This window comes from Capsella rubella, unplaced genomic scaffold (genome assembly GCF_000375325.1).
Source record: "Capsella rubella cultivar Monte Gargano unplaced genomic scaffold, Caprub1_0 scaffold_6, whole genome shotgun sequence".
NCBI classification, from domain to species: Eukaryota; Viridiplantae; Streptophyta; class Magnoliopsida; order Brassicales; family Brassicaceae; genus Capsella; species Capsella rubella.
Window position 1 is genome coordinate 6609640 of NW_006238918.1, and position 20998 is coordinate 6630637.

Genomic DNA, 20998 nt, shown 5'->3' on the forward strand with positions numbered 1-20998 from the left:
GGTGTAAATTAGATTTTGAGATTTAACTATTTAAGTGTGAAGAAAATTACTAAGCAAATTATAGTTTTGTTAACCAAACTAAACCGGAATAACTCGAGGGAAGATATAGTTTTGTTAACCAAACTAGAGCAGAATTATAACTTGAGTGAGAGAACAAGAAGAAAACGAAAGAAGAAGCCCCAAGCAAGCAAATATAGGAAAAGACAACCGAACCAAAGCAAGACAACGCCCGGTTATGCGGGGGAGAAAGAAAAGAAACCGGCTTTTGCTTTTTCTTTTTGTTGTGACATGAGGAAGGTTTGGTATGAATCTGAAATTGGACCGGATTCTTCATCAAATATGCCGGTACGCCACACCATGACCATGAATAAACCTAGCGTTCTCTTCACTATAAACTCCAGTCTCTTTCTCCAACCTGTCCAATTTTTGTTCGTAAACATATTAATTTAATTCTTGCGTGTCAAGAAAAATGAAAAAATAAACAAAGAGAGATAGAAAAAGAAATGGAAAATTACGCGAGAGAAATGGTTTTGTTGAGAGTAGCAGCAGAGATGAAAGAAGGAGCATTCAAATACATCAACTCTCCTTGAACTCTCTCTTCGATTCTTCGGTCCATTTCACTGACATCAACGTCAAACTCTTGGTCCGATGCCATCACCCATCCCCACGTGTCCGCAAATGATGGCACATGTGCTGTGTAAGCCTTCACGTCTGTTTCCATTTCAATCATCAAAATAGATCCAATGATACAAGAACACATGCATGACAAAGTAATAAGCTTTGGCTTACATTTGAAGACTTGCTTCATGGTGTTGTAGATTGATGTGAAGACCTCCTTGTGAGTGAATATTCCTGCTGGTCCAGCCTATTTTCAAACAATAAAGGAGTCTTTTAATATCTTTCTCGTAAGTTGTAAATATTTTATGAAAATTAAGAAACACACAAAAGAAATAAAGAAAAATTGAAAGACCTGGGTCACGAAAATGCCATTAGGGGTAAGCTTTGGTTTGAGGATGTTTTGGTAGAAGGATTTGGTGTAGAGCTGATAACAAGGTCCACCTTCCACTGGATCAGCTAAATCTCCCACTATGATATCAAACCTCTCTTCTCTTTTCTCCAATTCAGCCCTTTTTTCACGTTTGAATTATATTTTTAGAGACTTTTAAAGTCATGATCATACTTAAAGTGATTTTTATTTTGTTTTTTTTATAGTTTCCTTACTTTGCGTCTTTGATCACAAGTTCAAGCTTCTTGTTACAAAAAGCTTCGCTGTTAACGGTCAGAAATCTTCTGCAAAAATCAACAACTTCCTAGAAAAGAAAAAAGAAGAAAAATAAACATTTGTTTGTGTTAAGATCATGATGAACGTATAATTCTGTTAATAAAACTGGAGATAATTAATTAAGAGTTTTAACCTGATCAATGTCACACATGACAACTTTCTCGATCGTATTGTGTTTTAGTATTTCTCTTGCAGCAGAGCCTTCACCTCCTCCCATTATAAACACAGTCTTAGGGCTATTCAAAGAACAATGGTTAAGTAAATAACTAACTCGAAATTCTCTATAAACAGTAGTAGCAAATTTAGGTGCATTGTTCAAAGTATTAGGTGCATACTTGGGATGGAAAAGGAGGGCAGGATGAATCAAACATTCATGGTAGATAAACTCATCTCTCTCTGCACTTTGCATTTTGCCGTCAATCACAAGCACCTGTTTTAACTTCATACTTATTAGTCTCTTCCTCCTTATATATATCACCACTCTAATTTTATTTTTTGTAGTTAATCAAAACTATACGAAGAACTTGAAAAAAAAAAGAAGATATTATTTCGTAAGAATATATGGCAAATATGTACCTTTCCGAAACGTTTGGTGTCCAATAAAGCAATATCTTGGAACTCACTAGTTCCTTGATGGAGAACACTATCCAGAAATATAACATTAGAAAATGATATAAAAAGAGAGGAGCAAAAAACTAAAATGAAGGGAACTAAAGCGAAGTAGAGAAGAGAATAGAACCTGTTGAGGGCAAAAGACCACTTGAGATCATCATCGATGGTTTCTTCATACCAATGGCAATCCTGCTGGTTGGAGTGAAGGGTTTGAATGGGTGACGTGTCTTTGTGAATCTCCGGGAACCCATTACCGAACATGATCTCTACGGCTTCACCCATATCCAAGTTGAGAGAGAGAGAGAGAGAGAGAAAGAGTGCGTGAGACTAGACTAGAGGGATAGAGAGAAAAAGGAGTGCTTAATGCTTGGTGATGGGATAATATTCTGTGGAGACAACCTTTGCGTTTTTATAGAATCTTGTTGCCTTGTTGTTGTGTAATATCGTGCGTTATCCACAAAAACGAAAGGAAAAATGAAAATAAAATAAAATGTTAGCATGAGTAATGATTACGAGAGATATATAAATCTTCCGCCAGATTTCTGTCGCATGCTTATATTATATCTTTGCATGTTAACGTTTCCAAACACTTCCTCATCGTGACATCATAACTATAAGAGATTTATATTTAGTAGTTTAGTATTTACAGCACTTCATTTTTTCTCATAATTTATATTACTTCATGTAATGTATTGTATTTTGTTTGTTTTCCTCATTAATTACTCGATAATTTTGTATTGGTCCGTGTAAGATGGTATACTTTTGCGGCCTATACACTATGAAGAAGTATACGAACATCTCTAAATGTTAAGACATATATATATATATATAATTGGTTCACCTAGTAGAATCTAAACAATATATTGATCGGTTTAAGAATCATAAATCATACGAGAGAGAGAGATGCTTCCGGCCGGACCACGGTTGGACCGGTCCAATAAGATGGAATTGAGTTAGTTAAAGACATTTTTATTACTACTTTTTTACTGTCTTGTTAGTTAAACATCACTTTTATTTTCCCCTCAAACTCTAACATCACACTTTTAAGTTCAATCATGTTATAAAAGCTATGGCTTTTTCTCCTATATATATAAAAAAAAAAGCTATGGCTTTTTCTCTCATACCCAAAATCTCAGTCCTTGTAACCCTTTTATTTATTTTTTGGTTAACCAAGATTTTCTTCTGACCTTTCAACCAAAAAGTTTCATAAGCTCAAAGCAATTTTTGCTGCTGTTCAATGTTCATATATTTTGCACATTGTGCTAGCTAGTAGCTCCTTTACTATTAAAAAACACAAGGAGAGAAAAAAGAATCACCTATGTAACCAAAAGATAAAACCAGTAACAAATGTAATTAGGCTCTCTTTATCTTTGATTACGAAGACCTATAATGCGATCGAGGAAGGGAGTGCAGCAAACACGATAGATAGAGAGATATCAAGTGGGACTCTCTGGGAGATTGATCAGCAAAAATGAATGAAATACACATCACTGAAACGCATCATGAATCAACACGCGCAGTATTATGGTGGATCCACTACTTTACATATATATGCAGTACATTGTACACTTGTCACCTCCCTCCCCTCTCCAAGATCATTCTTTTGTTAAACAAAAATTCTTATTCTATATGTATTTTACTTTGTTTTTTTTTTGAATCAAAACTCAAACTCTTCATCTACGAAATTTTTTTAAGAACTTATTTTCACGACCAATACAAAACTTGTGTTTAGTGTAATAATTTCGATGATAAAAATTGAAAACAATTGCGTATATAAGATTAGTATTACAATTACATAAAGAGCTAAACATAGCAATTGGAAGAAAAGAGAAGAATTAGCTAGAGTGGGATCCACGATCTATTGGGTATGGGGGATATATGGCACTCTTAATTAAGGCGTGGAGTTAATCCACTCAAAAGAGAATGATATCTTTGTTGGAGACTCCACTCTTTTTCTTTATATACATACATACAATTCTCTCTCTTTTGCCCTCTCTTTAACCTCTAAAGAAAGAAAGATATATATATCTTTTGTCGACTTCTTCAAGTCGTATTTTAGTTGAACTAAAAACGTGCCTTCTCATCATCATAACCATCACCATCCCCCATCATAACCATCATCATCAGTATTATGAACACGATCCTCATCTCTTTGCGCACAAAAAGATCTTGTAATGAAGCCAACATGCATGTACTTGTACTATGTGCCTAGCTGTCATATCTCTCGTTCTCTGTGTGTGTATACGTTTTTATATACTTGTAAAGACTAAAGAGAAAAAACATGACGCAGTGATATGGTCGAAAACGAACGATAAACATTACAGCACCAAACCTTTTTGATTTGAGGAGTAGTGATTGACCAAAACAAAAACTATAAGAGTAGCGATATTATATATATAGTGGGTTTGTGATATTTCGTCTGTGTCTTGGCAGACAAAAAACACACGCCACAAAAATTTAAGCTTTTGAAATATATGCATGCTAGCCATATTATATGGTTTGTAGGTTGTGATGGAACGCATCATGCGTACACCTCAACGTTTTAGATTTTTATTTTTGACATTATGTATCTCTTATCTATATGCATCTTCTGTTTGGATCGTGTATAGTAGTAGTAGGAGAGAACTAGTTGCATGCACTAGCGTTTAGGGTTAGACTGATAGATTCGATGGTCTTAACAGTACCATACTCAGGCCGGTCTTTGGAAGATACATATTTATCTGAGAAAATTAGATGCATAAGCAATCACAAAGTATAAATGGTGGCGCATGGTGGGAAAAGAAAATCAAGTGGCCCAGATGGAGGAGCTAATAGGTGAACCATAAAGGACAACCACTTTTGTTCGTGTCTTCAAAAGTGGCCTGCCTAATCAATAGCTTGCCGTCGGGTTGTCTTCCACAGGAGGTTATATCTAGATTATGCACATACCTTTATACTATGTGTTACCAAATAGTTTTCAATTTCTAAAACCACATACATATAATTGCTGATGATATTTTTTAGCTTTGGTTAAAAGAGCATGCAAGAAGGATTGTGTGGAAGCTGACTTTTTTAGAATGATGTCAAATTATAATTTTTAATGAAAGCGTGACTAACTTTCCTCCAACATCTACGTGGTTAAAGTGGTTCCACTTATGACTTACCCGACCACACTCAACCTATGCATATCAATTTAGATATATGTGTGCACAAAGTTTGTGGGCACAAGAGCAAATGATCTAGAAAACTTGTTATTTATTATCATAATATATAATTACACCCTAAAATCTTCTTGGCATTTTTTTTTTAAATTTGCTAGTAAAAAACTAAAGTTCAAGTAACTCGTTTAATCAAATAAACCTAAGAAAATGAGCAAAAATGTATGTTTTCAAAGTGTCGTATTTCCGAAATCAGTCTTACCAAAACACGATATATATTTTTTGAAAACGATTGATGGATGCAAGATATATATCAAGGAGAAGAAAACCATATAAACAAAGGTCGTCTCAAGTTGTAATTACGATGAAACTTAGAAGAGGTTTTTTTTTTTTTTTTTGGGGTCAAAACTTAGAAGAGGTTAAAAATGAAAAAGAAAAGAAAAGAGAGAGACAGAGGAAGCCAATGGACTTGAAGAGACCACATAACCAATTCAACTGATTGATTGTTCAGCTAATCCAACTAATTTAAACTTAACAATAGTCCTGTAACATGCCAACTTAATAGACAACTGAAACTACATATGTACTAGTAATAAGTTTTGCTATAATTTTGGAAGAGTAAATTAGTGTTTCTCTTCCAAAGCAAGTGCACCCAATACATTATACATGTACATCTATATATAATAGCAAACCCACTTTTTATGATTGCTGATGTCATCGTTTTAATCTAACGGATGAGATTGTTTTGATTATCTCATCTAACGATTTATATTTGTTAATGATGTCAAAAGTTGCAAGGTTTTATATCCAACAATTGTGTTTATTCGTCGTACCCCCAGGTTTTATATATAACAATTGTGTTTATTCGTCGTAGCTCTAGCTTTAAATGTTCACACCTGTTATTTTTCACATCTTTTTATTTTTACACCTCTTTGTTTATATATATATATATAGATTTATGTGGATCTTGAAAAGAGTTTTTGTTTTTCTGAGTATTGTTGCACACCTCTGAGTTTAAAAAACTCTAAGTATTATTTTTCTATTTACTAATCGGCGTTGACCGACTCATGTTCAAGCATATTTCACTTTTTATGATTGCTGATGTCATCGTTTTAATCTAACGGATGAGATTGTTTTTGTTATATCATCTAACGATTTATATTTGTTAATGATGTCAAAAGTTGCAAGGTTTTATATCCAACAATTGTGTTTATTCGTCGTACCCTCAGGTTTTATATCTAACAATTGTGTTTATTCGTCGTACCCCTAGCTTTAAATGTTCACACCTGATATTTTTCACATCTTTTTGTTTTCACACCTCTTTGTTTATATATATAGATTTCTATGGAACTTGAAAAGAGTTTTTGTTTTTCTGAGTATTGTTACAAACCTCTGAGTTTAAAAAAATCTAAGTATTATTTTTCTATTTACTAATCGGCGTTGACTGACTCATGTTCAAGCATATTTTTTCTCATTGATGTTTCTTTAGGCATTGTTTATGTTCCTATAATGTTATGTTAAATTTAGTTGAATCTGTAGAGTTGTCTCATTAGTTTTATGGGACTAATGATTCGTCTTAACCATTGATTATAATTTTCTGGAAAATTATTTTAAGTTTTTATTTCCCCGTGCGGCAACGCACGGGTTAACAGCTCTAGTATATGTAATAGTAGGCTAAGAAAATGTTACTAGTTGATTAAATAGCAAAACACTCGTTACGTTCTAACACTAAAAGAATGCTCGAATATCTAGGATTAGAACACAAAACTCGAAAAGAATGAAAAGAGAACAATGAAGTTTAAAACATAAATGATGAACGAGAGATTTAATCACAAGTTGGTATCAATCGATAATATTGAATGATTGATCATTACGTCCTGACCATAACAATATATCATGATTTAGTTTGGTTAAATAAGAACATTCTCCCCGGTTTGAGTTAATTGGTTCGGTTTATCAAACGATTTTCCCCGGTTTGGTTATTGTTTGATTTTTTTTTTTTTTTTTCCGGAAGGAAGAGAAACGTGTAAACTTCCTCTGGTTGGAAAATGGCGAAATATCTTCTCCACATCACACTACTTCTTCTCCAACTCTCCCGTTAAACAAAGCTCACGGACGGGAACCATGGCGGTCACCTCTTTCGCCGTACTTCCTCCGTTTGGTCTCAGCTCCACAACCGATAGATCTTCTTCTTCTTCTTACTCATCTTCGAAACTTCTCCGCATATCCCAATACCGGTCTAATCCTCGTTATCCAAATGTGCTTGTCTCGTGCTCAATGAATCAATCCTCTGATGATGCTTCCGACGCTGCCCTTTTCCTCGAATCCAATTCAATCGCTGATTACATGAGGTTCAAGCGCCGTCCCGACCCTGGGAATGGCTCAAGCGAGTTACAGACTGCTATCGTCAGTTATAAGAAACGTTTCCCTTGGATTCTTCTCAACCCTTTTCTTCAGGTTACTTCACCATCCCTGTTATGTTCTGGGTTTCCGCATTAATTGAGAAAAGTTAACATTTTTGTTATTCATTTCATCATCTCTGTATTTTGCAGGTAGATTTGGTCTCAACGATTCATATTGCAGATAAAGAGTGAGTCTTTCTTCTATTTGGTTACCACATATTGAAAATGGTGTCTTTGTTTTGTTTTCCATACTAGTTAGAGCGTTTGAGAAGGTTTTATAGTTAGTTTAGTGTAATGATGTAATACTGGTTTGGGTTTGGGTGTGTAGATACTTCACAACTCTCCAAAAGGAGCTTGAACCATATGATTCTATCTTGTATGAGATGGTGGCTAGTAAAGAGACCTTGGAAAACAGAAGGAACCCTATTGCAGCTAAGAGGCTCAAGAATTCTCGGTCAAGAGGCTTCAGTATTCTCGGGTTCATTCAGCGGCAGATGGCAAGAGTACTAACACTTGATTTTCAGCTAGATTGTCTAGATTACGAAACTGAGAAATGGTATCATGCTGACCTCGATTTCGAGACATTCCAGTTGCTTCAGGTTTGCTTCCAAAAACTATCTCAAGAAACTAGAGTAGTATTAGAATTACCACGGTCAGTTTTGAGTATAGTATCCTTTGGTTTCCACATTGTTGTCTTGTCTGTATCATGGTTATATTGTTTGGAACAGTTGGAATCGTAATTAGTTGATAGCGTACAGAATGCAGATTATCAGTCGAGTGGTTGCTGATTAATCTTCGTTGGTGCTACTTGTATTTGGTGCAGAAAGAAAAAGGAGAAAGCTTCTTTTCATTTGCCAGGGACATGACTATTAGATCAACCAAAGCAATGATACAGCCAGCTCTGGAAACTGAAGGTCGTGATACTTGGAGATCAAAGCTTCTATGGGTTTCGCGGGTTTTCCCTATGCCTCTTGTGGGTCTGTTTCTAATTGGGGCATTTTGTGCTGACTTTGGAGATCAGACGTCAGAGTATCCAGAATTGGAAGCACTTTCACGGCTTGACTTTGGAGCTGCTATGAAGGTTTTCCTTGCTAAGAGATTGACATCCGAGTAAGCACAGTCTTGTTAATATTTCTTAGCTTCTTTTCTTTTTCTCTCTACGCTCACACACTCACATTCCCGGGTAGAATTCGGGAATGCGCTTTACTTGACACAACTCTTTCCCTTTGGATTATGTATGTGCTTCAATGATAGGGTAAATAACAGTAGTTTTATTCTCATTTAAAGGGCATGCATAGATGGGTAGGCTACTGAGAAGTTAACAATTGCATCTTTTGTTTTGTGAAGGCTAACGCAAGGGACATCAGACATAGAGGAGAAATCTGTCATAATTGGTGAGAGAAACAGAGCAGCTACTGAAGCATTAAGAAGAGCAATGGAGCAAGGGCACAAAAGAATTGCAATTCTTTACGGCGGAGGGCACATGCCTGACCTGGGAAGACGGCTTAGAGAAGAGTTTGATCTTGTCCCTTCAGAGGTGAGATGGGTAACAGCTTGGTCAATCAGAAACCCAATGGACGTAGAGACAACTTCTTATCCGATCCTCAGGAGAATGGCAGAGGCTTTGCGTTGGCCACTGAACCGGTACCAAACCTTGGCACTGCTAATATTTTCATCAGTCCTTGCATTGGATCTCTGCTTTTGGGAGCTCTTCTTTGGTTCAACCATAGACTGGGCTTCCCAGATAGGTGCAGAGTTGTACCAGCTCGTAGATAATACAAAAATTGTGTGAAGCACAAGAATCATGTACAAACCGTGACAACAAAAATAGCTTTTTTACAGTCACTCACCAATATTGTAAAGCAAACATAGCTGTCAAAATTTTTTTATTGAAAATATTAACATTCCCATTGATCTTTAAATTTCTCACCAAAAAAAAACAAAAATTGAAAATTAATTAAAAATGGAAATTATGATTCAGACCAAAAAAAAAGAAAAGGAAATTAGAATATTTATCAAAATGGAAAAATGAAAAATTAATATATCGACTTGTCGTCCAAGTTCAACTAGTAATGGTATCTAGACGAAGCAGCAGCGCCCACAGTTAGAAAAAATTAGAAAAAGTTGGATTCTCGAAACCTTTTTGAAGAAAATAAATAAATAGAATTTCTCTTAAACTTCATTCCTCGATCTCCACTGTCTGCAATCGTAATATCTTCTTCTCTAATGGACTCCGTCTTCTCAAACATCGCTCGTGCTCCCGAAGATGCTATTCTCGGTGTACGTACTTCTCTTCACTCTTGATCGATCTTACATTTTTTTTTTTTTTTTTTTTTTCGTATTGGGTTGATTTTTCATTCCGTCTCTGCTTCGATCCATTCCGGTTACCAAAATCGTGGCGTGGGCCGTTTTACGACGGTTAAGTCTGATTTCATAAGGTTACTTAATTGATTTTAGTGTGATCGGAGAAGTTTTTATTTGATCCGTATGTGTTGTTCTATTGAACTCAGTTTTGATATGATTCGTATTTAATGATCTGCTACCTCACTAAATATATGATTATTAGTCTCCGTTGATCAATGATTTTTTGAGTGTTAGTTTTAGTTTTCAAGTAACGTTTCGGATTTATGATTATTTTGAAAACAGGTGACCATTGCTTACAACAATGATCCTAGTCCTGTTAAGATCAATTTGGGTGTCGGTGCCTATCGAACTGAGGTAATTTCTTTTCGTTTTATGCTTTATTGTTTCGAATTATGGTTTCACTTTCACTTGATTCGGTTAACCATTGTTGCAAGCTTTGATTTTGATTAGTTTTGTTTGTTCTAATTACTTGGTTTTGTAAAGGAAGGGAAGCCACTCGTTCTTGATGTGGTGCGAAAAGCAGAGCAACAGCTTGTGAACGACCCGTGAGTTTTAATATTAATTACTAAAGGTCTGTCTTTTCTTGTTCTTGCATTTGCTATTGCCTTAATCTTTTCTCTACTTCGTTAAAGGTCCCGTGTGAAGGAGTATATTCCTATTACTGGAATTGCTGATTTTAACAAGTTAAGCGCCAAGCTCATCTTAGGTGCTGATAGGTAATATTACTTTACTGCTGTTTTTTTCATCTTCCTTTTTGTTTTTGTTTGTAGCCTTTGTGACGTAATATGCCCTTTGGTTCGTAGTGGTTCTAATATTTTCTTAACATTCTTGTTTTGTTGACCAGTCCTGCTATTACAGAGAATAGAGTTGCTACAATCCAGTGCTTGTCTGGTACTGGTTCGTTGAGAGTTGGGGCTGAGTTTCTCAAGCAACACTACCACCAAGTAAACTTCTTTCTATTTAGTTTTTGATTAGTTTTGACGGAAGCTAAATTAGGTAATCACTAGAACTGTTGCTAACTGTGATTCTTGTTCTTCCAGAGTGTCATTTACATTCCAAAACCAACTTGGGGGAACCATCCCAAAGTTTTCAACTTGGCAGGCTTGTCTGTGGAGTATTTCCGCTACTATGATCCTGCAACCCGTGGACTTGACTTCAAAGGTTGGTTTTTTTATAGTTCCATGAATTGAATTTGTGTCTTTCACCTTCCCTGTTTTTATACTTGTCTTAACTTAGTTTGCTTTTTTCATCACTATTGCTTGATTCATCCGTCCACTTTACTTTTCCTATGTTTTCCTTGATATAACCTCAAATGAAGTTACTTTAAGATTGCATTCTGTCAACATATTTCATATAAAGGCATTTGATAAAAACTTTAACCTTCAATGTAAATAAAACAGGCTTGCTTGAGGATCTTGGTTCTGCACCATCTGGAGCTATTGTCTTACTTCATGCATGTGCACACAATCCCACTGGAGTTGACCCAACCCCTGAACAGTGGGAACAGATTCGACAACTAATGAGATCTAAAAGCTTATTACCCTTCTTTGACAGTGCATATCAGGTAACCCACAACGGAAGTCTTGCTTTATTGCCTTATTAAATGGTTGCTTACAAACAAATGAAAATCCATTATAGTGTATGCTTGAATCTTATCTAACATAGAAAAAGAGCAGCATGAATCCATTTTCCAAACACTTTTGTAGGGTTTTGCTAGTGGTAGCCTTGATACTGATGCACAGTCAGTCCGTACTTTTGTTGCTGATGGCGGTGAATGCTTGATAGCTCAAAGTTATGCCAAAAATATGGGACTTTATGGGGAGCGTGTTGGTGCCCTTAGCATTGTGAGGAACCAAACTTCCTAATTTCAGCTTTTGCTTCTATTCATCTGATATTTTTATTAGTCAAAAAGTGAATCTAATGATATAGTATAATAATTTAGTAGTCTAGAAGTGCATTTAACCTTTGTGATATAATGTGAAGGTCTGCAAGTCAGCAGATGTGGCCAGTAAGGTTGTGAGCCAGGTGAAACTTGTTGTGCGGCCCATGTATTCGAGCCCACCTATTCATGGAGCATCAATTGTTGCCACCATTCTGAAAAGCAGGTAAATGTTTATCCTGGGAGAGAGGAGAATTAATAAATCCAAGCTTTAGTTTACAGTTACTGCTGAATATTTTTTGTCGAGGAAGGAACCTTTACACCTGAGTTACTAGATTCTTACATACCGATATATATATACTAGAGCGGAAGCTTACATAATAAATCTTGAGATATTAGGAAAGTGGAAAGAGAGATCTCAACCGTTTCTTATAGGCACTAAATTTGATAGTTTATGTGTTGAAATGGTTATGCCAAGTTTCGTACTCTGTGAAATCACAGCACAAATCACACTAGCATTTTCCTTTGCTTTGTCAAGCTTAAAATGAATCTCTTTATGGAATTAGAGTCTGCTCCAAGTTTCTCATTTTTCTTTGTACACATCTTGGCAGTGATATGTACAACAACTGGACCATCGAGCTGAAAGAAATGGCTGATCGCATAAAGAGCATGCGCCAGCAGTTATTTGATGCTATACAAGCTAGAGGTTTTATAATGCTTGTTTTCTCTGGTTTTCCATTTCTTTTATCTTCTTTCCGGGTTTGCAGAATCATTACTTTGCTTTTTTTGTTCTTGACACGTTGTCTTGCTTGCAGGCACACCTGGTGACTGGAGTCATATTATCAAACAGATAGGGATGTTTACATTTACCGGATTGAACAAGGAGCAAGTTGAATTCATGACCAAAGAGTTTCACATTTACATGACCTCTGACGGGTGAGTCAATTTATATCCCATCGTTTCTTCTCAATATCTTAAAGGCATACGAGAGAGTTTGGTTTCTGCAATGCAAAAAAGTTTGGGAGCTTCAAATTGAAAAAGGGTGGATTTTGTTGTATTGCAGGAGAATAAGCATGGCAGGTCTAAGTTCCAAGACAGTGCCTCACCTTGCTGATGCTATGCATGCTGCAGTTACCCGCCTCGGCTAAACTAGCGACCTTATATATATAGTTTTGTTGTTTCTACAAATAAAATGGGGGAAAAACAAACTACAGCGTTTTTGTTGGCTTTATACTATGGATGAGTTTTTTTTGTTCTTTCTTCTGATGGGGTAATCATATGTTTCCTCATGTCTTTTGACTAAGTTTGGTTAAACCAAACCAAACATTGAAATCTACAATTTTTAAGGAAAATATTTGTTACTTTAATTCCACTGCAACCCCATTTACTTTTATGTGAAGTAAATTATATGAATTCATGATTCTCCTCATAGGAGAATTCATATAAACAACTATATACAGTAATCCCTATATTATATGCTCAAAACATTGTTTAATTTCCAAATAACTTTGTTATTTTGTTTGATCACTTATTAGCAAACAAGTTTCGGTATGGTTCTCGGCTTCTCGGTGGAGATAGAGATGTTTTGGGGAGTTTGGCACACCTAAGAAAAATTGTGATGTGATTGTATTAAAAATAAATACTTGTCGGCATACTATAACTAGTCCCTTTCATCAATGTGTCCATTTATAGGTAGACTCATTTGTTTAAGCCGCTTACTCTTGAAAAAATGTCAATGCAACTTTTTATAGATGATGAAGTGATTGAGAAAAAATGATCATAAACGCCACTTTTTCGAAAATGATTAATTACACGACGTGATTAAACGATTAAACCATATTACAGGATATTGAAATCAAATCCTTTATAATTAATAAGTAGGATATACAGAAATGTTAAGACTTGGTAAAGAGTCGGCATGTTACATGCCCCCATGCTACTATTTGTGCACTAACGAATTAGTCAATTAGAGATATTAAAATTCGATTGTATCACTTTTTAAGTTATTTAAGTTCTTGACAATAATTCTCTTACAACCAACCAGCCTGATTTGATCCATAGTCTTACTAAATTCGACATCAGTCTTAAATAATAGTGTGATTTGTAACGACCCACAAGCATAAATCATCCCTCCCCCCCCCCCCCCCCCCAAGTTTAGCACATAGGATTCTATAATAACTCGGGTCCGGTTTACACTAATTCATTTTTCTAACCTGTTGAGACATATGTATGTTTTGTATCAAGTTGTAGATGTATTTTATTTAGAAAATGTTCTTTACAATCTCACGAAAACCAAATGCTGGATTAGTTCAAATACAACGAAAAATTTCTTACTACTTAATCCACGAAATTCCAAGTGAATCAAAACGACAAAATCCAGAACAGCGTGAAGGTAAATTCTAAACAATTGAAAGATAAAATAAATTAAGGAAAAGTCTTGAGGGTATCTTTAACCGCCCTTCCACAATGTATTTATCTCTTTGATTTTTTTATATATTTCAAAACATACATGCACGCACGTTGTCTCTCCAGCCCTAGAAAACTAGATGAACATTTCTCTGTTTCATTCATTTGCACCAACTCAAAAACAAAGACATAAAACAACTGGAAAACGAAAAGTACAGAACCATTAAGTATTCTTTTTTTTTGATTCTTTGTTTTTTCTCATTCGGTGGTGAAAGAACTGAGACAAGAGGGAGAGCCAAAGGACTAGTTCTCTTGATCTGTACGTCTCTTTTGCTTTCTTCTTTTCCATTTTTGTTTTTTTTTTTTTTTCATATAAAACGATAGACAAGGGAAAAGAAAAAATTGTGTGGGGTGAGATAATAAATTGAGAGGAGTAAATTTGGGAATGGTGCGGACATTAGGACGTAAACTAAGCTGGCCAAGATCTTTCAGTTTTAGAAAGATGTTCGATGGTCGCAACTCTGGACACTCATCCTTCTCTTCTCGTGGAGATGGCATGCATACACCCGAGCGCGAACTTGCCATACATGGAATGGACTCTGAACCATCCACCCGTAGAGGCAAGCAAAATAAGAGATCAGGTATCTACAACATACTAGTACGAGTATAATGCATAAACCAGTATTTTCTGAGTTGGAATTTCATAATCTTTATGATAGAATACCCATATATATATATGTATTGGTTTAGTTCTTTATTTGGAATCCTTACATAATCTTTGCGTTGGTACCTGTAATATTCAGACATGGAAGTGATGAAGGAAAGATTCGCAAAACTGCTGCTTGGAGAGGACATGTCAGGCGGTGGTGAAGGGGTGACCTCTGCGTTAGCTTTGTCAAATGCCATCACCAGACTCGCAGGTGAATATTTGAAGCATTACTAAAAACTTCACTGTATATATAATAAACTATGTATTTGAATGGTCAAAATAATTCACAAACTATATATGTGACAGATTCAATGTTTGGGGAACAGATGAAACTACAGCCTATGTATCCTGAGACAAAGGAGATTTGGAGGAAAGAAATGGATTGGTTATTGTCTGTGATTGATCACATTGTCCAGTTTGTTCCTTCCAAACAAATGGCCAAAAATGGCCAATTCACTGAGGTGACTATATGCATACATTTGTTAGTCAATACTTATGTAGATTTAATCAACAATTCCTACTGGCTTTTTTTTTTGGTGCCTATTAACTCTAGTTTTCTCCTTTCTAGATCATGGTGACAAAACAAAGAGATGACTTGCTGACAAACATTCCAGCCTTACGCAAGCTTGACTCGGTTCTTCTCGTGAGTTTGCATCCGCACAGAATCATCACAATTCATTTAAGTGTGTGCATGTATTGTATAGTGATCACCATGATATATATTCACACTCATAGATATTAATAGACTGACCAGGAATATTTCCTTTTTCTTTATACAATAACAAACTAAAGATAACGATCTAGATTAGTTGAAACCATTTATTATAATTTTTTGTATCACTACATGATCATATTAGTTCTTCTTTCGCAGTAGCATCCTACTAATTCAGTTACTCATTTGGCAGGAGACTTTGGACAACTTCAAGGATCAGAAAGACTTTTGGTATGTGCCAAGAGATATTGAGGATGCAGATCACAATGGAGATTGGAGGAGGCCTGATGAGAACTGGTGGTTACCAGTTGTTAAGGTTCCAACAGATGGTTTGTCTGAGGAATCACGTAGATGGTTACAAAATCAGAAAGATTCTGTGGCACAAGTCCTTAAAGCTGCCACGGCAATCAATGCTCATGTACTATCTGAAATGCACATTCCTGATAACTACATTGACTCTCTTCCTAAGGTAATTTAATTATTTAGTCTTCATGAGTGTTCGGTTCATATTCTTTTTTTTTTATATAAACATTACTTTAAGCTAAGGAGTTGATGAGACGTTTGGTCTTGTAGAATGGGAAGACAAGCCTTGGTGATTTCCTTTACAAGAGCATAACAGAGGAATCCTTTGATCCTGACTACTTCATTTCTTTCTTGGATTTGTCAACGGAATACAAAGTGTTGGACTTAAAGAACAGGATTGAAGCTTCCATGGTGATATGGAAACGGAAGATGTGCCAGAAGGAGAAAGACGGGAAATCGCAGTGGGGGTCAACTGTTAGCTTAGAGAAGAGAGAGCTTTTCGAGGTCCGAGCTGAGACCATATTGGTTATGCTCAAACAACAGTTCCCTGGGATCCCACAATCTTCACTCGAAATCTCCAAGATTAAAAACAACAAGGTAATAATACAACAAAGAGCAAAACAACACAATGCAACAAAATATAATGAAACTAAGTAAGAGTTTGTTGTAATGGGATTTACAGGACGTGGGACAGGCGATATTGGAGAGCTATTCAAGGGTATTAGAAAGCCTGGCTTCAAAGATAATGTCAAGAGTAGAGGACGTTCTTGAAGCTGACAGGCTAGTTCAAAGACAGCTGATGGGAGAGGCAGAGACAAGATCAGAAAGCGAGGCAGAGCTAGAATTTGAAGAGAACGAAAAAGTGGTTGGGTCGGAAACACCAAACTCGAGGAAACTATCAGACTTCATAGGGTGGAGATTGTCATCTGACACTAAGAAGCATAGTTCGATGAGTGATATAGAATTCTTCCACAGAGTTGAGGAGGCAAAGGAGAAGCCAATAATGATGATGAAGTCCCCAAGAGCTCTACCTAAGAAATATTCATATCTAGCAAAGTTAGAGAACATGAGAAGCCCGAGTGACAGACACTGATCATAGTGAGAAGAGGTAATAGAACAAGGCATATAATAGAAAAACAAAAACAAGAGAGAGTGAGAGAGAGAGAGAGAGAGAGGATGTGTACATATAATATAACAATGCAGGCATTGGTATTTAGGATTTGGGAACATGAGTGTTGGTGTTTGACGACATTTGTGGTAGAGTCAGCTTCTTGTTGATGATCATGTTTTCTTGCTTGTTGTTTTTGACTAATTGCTTCCTGTTGTTTTTTTTCTCTAAAAAGGAAGTGTGATTCAGTGTGAAATCTGTTTTGGTTATTTTGGTTATTTGGTATTTGTAATGTAACCTCAATAAACATTGTTTTAACTGATGATGATGCATTTTAAAAGCGATTTTGTAACCAATACACATCGAACCGTGCCAATGGCATATTCCGTAATTAAATTAAAAATCCCATCAAAAGCACATTGACCACCGCAGCAGCAGGAAGAGCTTAGAGAATGAAAGAAGACATGGAGAAGATGGTGGCGGTAGGGCTCGTATGGGGAGCCACCAATGCTCTGATCCGCCGCGCCGCTCTCGCCTGGGATAATAGAAAGTCTTCGACAAGACAGTCTTCTCCTCCTCCTCCTCCTCTTCAGATCCGCCGCAAAATCGTGATGGCTATCCGTGACTGGATCAATCTCCTCCTCTTCTGGCAATACTCTGTTCCTTTCCTTATAAATCTCTCGGCATCCGCAACGTTCTTCGCTCTCCTCAGCCACGCTCCGATCTCTATAGCTGTTCCGGTCACCAACGCCACAACATTTGCCGCAACCGCCGCTTTTGGGATCCTTTTAGGGGAAGAAACTCAAATCGTACCTGCTTTGTTAGGTACGAGCTTCATTGTTTTCGGAATCTGGCTATGTGTTGTGTGAATTTTGGGATTTTTTTGTATGACTCTGTTTCCGCGAGATATAAATCCTTCAAACTTGTTACTAGTTGTGAGATTGAAGATGAACTCAGACGTTTGTTGCAGATATACTAGTTTTTTTTTTGTTGTCTTAAGACTCTCATACTCTGCATTGTAGGCAAAAGTAATAATAAAAGAATTTTCTTCAATACAAAATTAGGGAGAACCAAGGTAAAAATAGAATCGAAAAGGTTTACATCAACGGAAAAACAAAAAAAAGTGTAAGAAAAATGGTTAAGAAAACACAAGGAAATTGGATCCATTAACGATGGCATTTACAATATATAGAAGAAAAACAAAAAAAAAAAGAACTGATAATTAAGAGAATTTTTTGTTTTGTTTCATATTAAGATGTTACGGCATAAGACAAATGGGTAAAAATCATCATCATGATCAGACGATCTGAATCCATTCACCAGTGCTGGGAACACCCTTGTGGACGGCAAAGATAAGATAGTAACCGGGTGGGGCGATGTTTCCATTTGGGGGTGCGACAGCCTGGATATCGTAACCAGCACCAGCAGGTTTGACATTAGCCACACCCAAGATGAGCATCCTCATGTTCATCGAGATACTGTGGGTTGTGAAGGCAGGGGCTAACATGGTAACCTTGAGATTGTCCTTGGTCGCACCTTTTTGGTTAAGGTCGACCTTCACGTTGAAAAATTGTCCGAATCTGATTTGTTTTGGGGTGCCGGTGGCGACAATCTTTGGCCTCATGTTGGCTAGAGCCGGGTCGAGGTAAGGTGGGGAGAATTTCTCAACGCGAAGCTCCGTAGGGAACTCAACGTTGTACTTGTAACCGTCGTTGGTGTTACTACCACCGACAAGAACCTTACCATCAGGGAGAATGATGGCGGTGGAGTGGTACATACGTGGGATGGTGGAGGCCTTGAGCTCTGTGAAACGCTTGCCATGTTGAGCACGGGGCTTGTACAAGATGGGAGAAAAGGCAGGGTCCTTACCATATCCCCAGCCAGAACAACCACGTTTAGCTCCGTTTACTAGAAGGATGTCTCCGTTGGGGAGGATGACAGTGTCACTCATGACACGTGGAGTAGGCATCATCTCTGTCTTCCATCGTGGCTTTGCGCTGTTGATCCTTATCCTGGCACAGTCTTGCAATGCAGGCTCGAACGTCTTTTTACCAGCCCTGTAGTAGGCGTCTTGTTTGGAACCACCGCAGACGAGGACCTCTGCGGGGATGACCTTGGGGTTTTTCACGTAAAGTTGGATGGGGAGGAGCGCGGAAGAACCTGATCCCGGGTAGTTACGGGCACCACCTGGGAGCTGAGGGAACTCCTTGATGACTGCGTTTGTTTTGGGGCTCAGAAGGATGGATCGGTTGTTTGCGAAAATGAAGAGGTTACCGTCGGTGTTGAGCCACACGAAAGGGTAAAGGTTGTTCTCTTCCGGGTCATCGGTCTGCCTGAGGAGCAACGAGTCATAGAGCTTCCTGTTGTTCTGTCCTTCCTCTGGAATGTACTCGTAGTTCAAGGCGTCTCGTCCACCGATAACGAAGAACTTCCCGTCAGGGAGAGTGGCTTGGGTTGAGTACCATCTCTTAGCAGCAAGTGCCTGAGGGTATTCTTCCCACACACATTTATCGCAGCTGGCTAGGTACCTTGCCGTGTTGGCTCCTCCTCCGTATCCTCCGGTACTCACCAATGTCCCGTTTATGGTCAAACCTCCGGATGAGCACCATGTATCGGTGGAGAGCTATCATGAAACATGTGAATTGCAAATATTTAATTCAAATCCATATAATATGGTTACTATTGAATGAGAACATAATTAAAGAGATGGTGAACATACAGCTAGAGGCTTAATAGCACCGTTGTTGGCATCAATCAGAACCGAATGAGCCCAACAATCGATCTTATTAGTCTTGGCGTTCACGACATGGCATGGTACACCAGGAGGCAACTTAATCTTTGAAATTCTCCAAATGGTGGCGTCGTAGTACTGGACCTTGTTGATGACTGGCATCAGGACCGCATGCATACCGGACACACCAGAGTTTTCCAAGAAGAGCTCCCACTTACCACCCCAGTTTGTCTGAGCTTCCATACCACTACCACGCTTTCTTCCGCCTTTCCCACCTACTGGAGCAGCAGGCTGTGGTTTCCCAGCCTTCACCGCCCCATTATCCTGAAAGCGGTTGTTGAACCCTGGGAGGAACGGTAGAAACGGTAGAGGGAAGATGGCCTCCGACACAGCCGCGAGCATAAGGACAGATACTGTCCATATGACTCTTGTCGAGGCTTTCATTTTTTTAAATTTTTTAAACTTTTTTTTTTTCCTTCCCCTGTTTTGGTTGGGGAAATAAGAAATTAGGATCCCAGGCTTATTTTGGATTATGTTGCCTGAACAATAAAGCTTTCGACTCTACGTGTTTTATAGGTTATTATTTTCTTTCACTTACGTTTATTATTAGCTAATTACTATTTTTGAATGTGTGGGTAAGAAGACGTCTCCTCAAAACAACCTGTAGTTTTGTGGAGTTTTAAGAAAATATTTGGTGTCTCTCGTGCTCTTCTTTTAACGATGACGTGCTCATGCAGACATTTCCTTAATTTGATATCATACAGCTAAGGACTAATATCCTTACGTGACATCCTCGGGACAGATCCAAATATATTTTTTTGGTTGGTGCATAATACAAACACAACACTACATATATATATATACACACATAATTTTTGAAAAGTGAAAAAAGTAACGTGAAAATAGTTGGCACCAAAGTCCAAACTCCCAACTAACATAATTAATGTTATGCAGACATTCCCTATTGATCCATTTTAACAATAATTACTATGAATCACGTGAAGATCATTAACATTTAAGTGGGTGCACTTACATAGTTACATATCTTATAGTTAACATAGTTACATCATCAACGTAGACCCGCCCTAACGTTGAAAGCTTTTTTTGTTTTCTTTCTTCTATTGTAAATCTTTCTGACATTGAGGGATATGTATGAGAAGATAAATAATTTTTATAGTAAACAGAATTGTACTTAAAACTTATGTATTGTAGTGTTATAACATAAGTTTTTTTTTTTTTTATCATCTGTAAATCAATTCATCAAACTTGTCGAAAAATTTCACTTGCAATAAATAGAGTCATGACATAAGTAATATTTCAACCAATAGAGTTTTGTCCAATGGTCTCTTGAAT

General features: G+C 37.1%; 6 protein-coding genes across 6 annotated transcripts; 4 read left to right on the plus strand and 2 right to left on the minus strand.

Moving 5' to 3' along the window:
* Window positions 1–89: 89 nt before the first annotated feature.
* Window positions 90–2271, minus strand: LOC17882428 (thermospermine synthase ACAULIS5). The gene is made up of 9 exons (XM_006288072.2): window positions 2022–2271; window positions 1859–1925; window positions 1618–1712; window positions 1416–1518; window positions 1222–1310; window positions 971–1127; window positions 790–865; window positions 516–711; window positions 90–415 (listed from the first exon to the last, which is right to left on the minus strand). The coding sequence occupies exons 1-9, from the start codon at window positions 2174–2176 to the stop codon at window positions 334–336; spliced, it is 1020 nt and encodes a 339-aa protein (XP_006288134.1). The 5' UTR covers window positions 2177–2271; the 3' UTR covers window positions 90–333.
* A 4822-nt stretch (window positions 2272–7093) lies between these two features.
* On the plus strand, window positions 7094–9349 carry LOC17881924. Its single transcript, XM_006286373.2, has 5 exons — window positions 7094–7488; window positions 7584–7621; window positions 7762–8032; window positions 8257–8543; window positions 8781–9349. The coding sequence occupies exons 1-5, from the start codon at window positions 7156–7158 to the stop codon at window positions 9223–9225; spliced, it is 1374 nt and encodes a 457-aa protein (XP_006286435.1). The 5' UTR covers window positions 7094–7155; the 3' UTR covers window positions 9226–9349.
* Window positions 9350–9523: 174 nt separating this feature from the next.
* LOC17882445 (aspartate aminotransferase, cytoplasmic isozyme 1) lies at window positions 9524–13048 on the plus strand. Its single transcript, XM_006287814.2, has 12 exons — window positions 9524–9713; window positions 10080–10151; window positions 10281–10342; window positions 10430–10513; window positions 10642–10741; window positions 10838–10958; window positions 11198–11361; window positions 11504–11641; window positions 11781–11902; window positions 12288–12382; window positions 12492–12612; window positions 12740–13048. Exons 1-12 carry the CDS (start codon window positions 9660–9662, stop codon window positions 12822–12824), a joined length of 1218 nt encoding a protein of 405 aa, XP_006287876.1. The 5' UTR covers window positions 9524–9659; the 3' UTR covers window positions 12825–13048.
* Window positions 13049–14527: 1479 nt separating this feature from the next.
* LOC17883808 (rop guanine nucleotide exchange factor 10) lies at window positions 14528–17190 on the plus strand. The gene is made up of 7 exons (XM_006289399.2): window positions 14528–14723; window positions 14886–15002; window positions 15098–15252; window positions 15360–15434; window positions 15697–15972; window positions 16077–16403; window positions 16489–17190. Exons 1-7 carry the CDS (start codon window positions 14528–14530, stop codon window positions 16897–16899), a joined length of 1557 nt encoding a protein of 518 aa, XP_006289461.2. The 3' UTR covers window positions 16900–17190.
* Window positions 17191–17280: 90 nt separating this feature from the next.
* On the plus strand, window positions 17281–17913 carry LOC17882462 (transmembrane protein 234 homolog). Its single transcript, XM_006289207.2, has one exon. It carries the CDS (start codon window positions 17367–17369, stop codon window positions 17781–17783), a length of 417 nt encoding a protein of 138 aa, XP_006289269.1. The 5' UTR covers window positions 17281–17366; the 3' UTR covers window positions 17784–17913.
* Window positions 17914–18052: 139 nt separating this feature from the next.
* LOC17882286 (aldehyde oxidase GLOX1) lies at window positions 18053–20182 on the minus strand. The gene is made up of 2 exons (XM_006287273.2): window positions 19634–20182; window positions 18053–19537 (listed from the first exon to the last, which is right to left on the minus strand). Exons 1-2 carry the CDS (start codon window positions 20087–20089, stop codon window positions 18212–18214), a joined length of 1782 nt encoding a protein of 593 aa, XP_006287335.1. The 5' UTR covers window positions 20090–20182; the 3' UTR covers window positions 18053–18211.
* Between the last annotated feature and the right edge of the window lie 816 nt (window positions 20183–20998).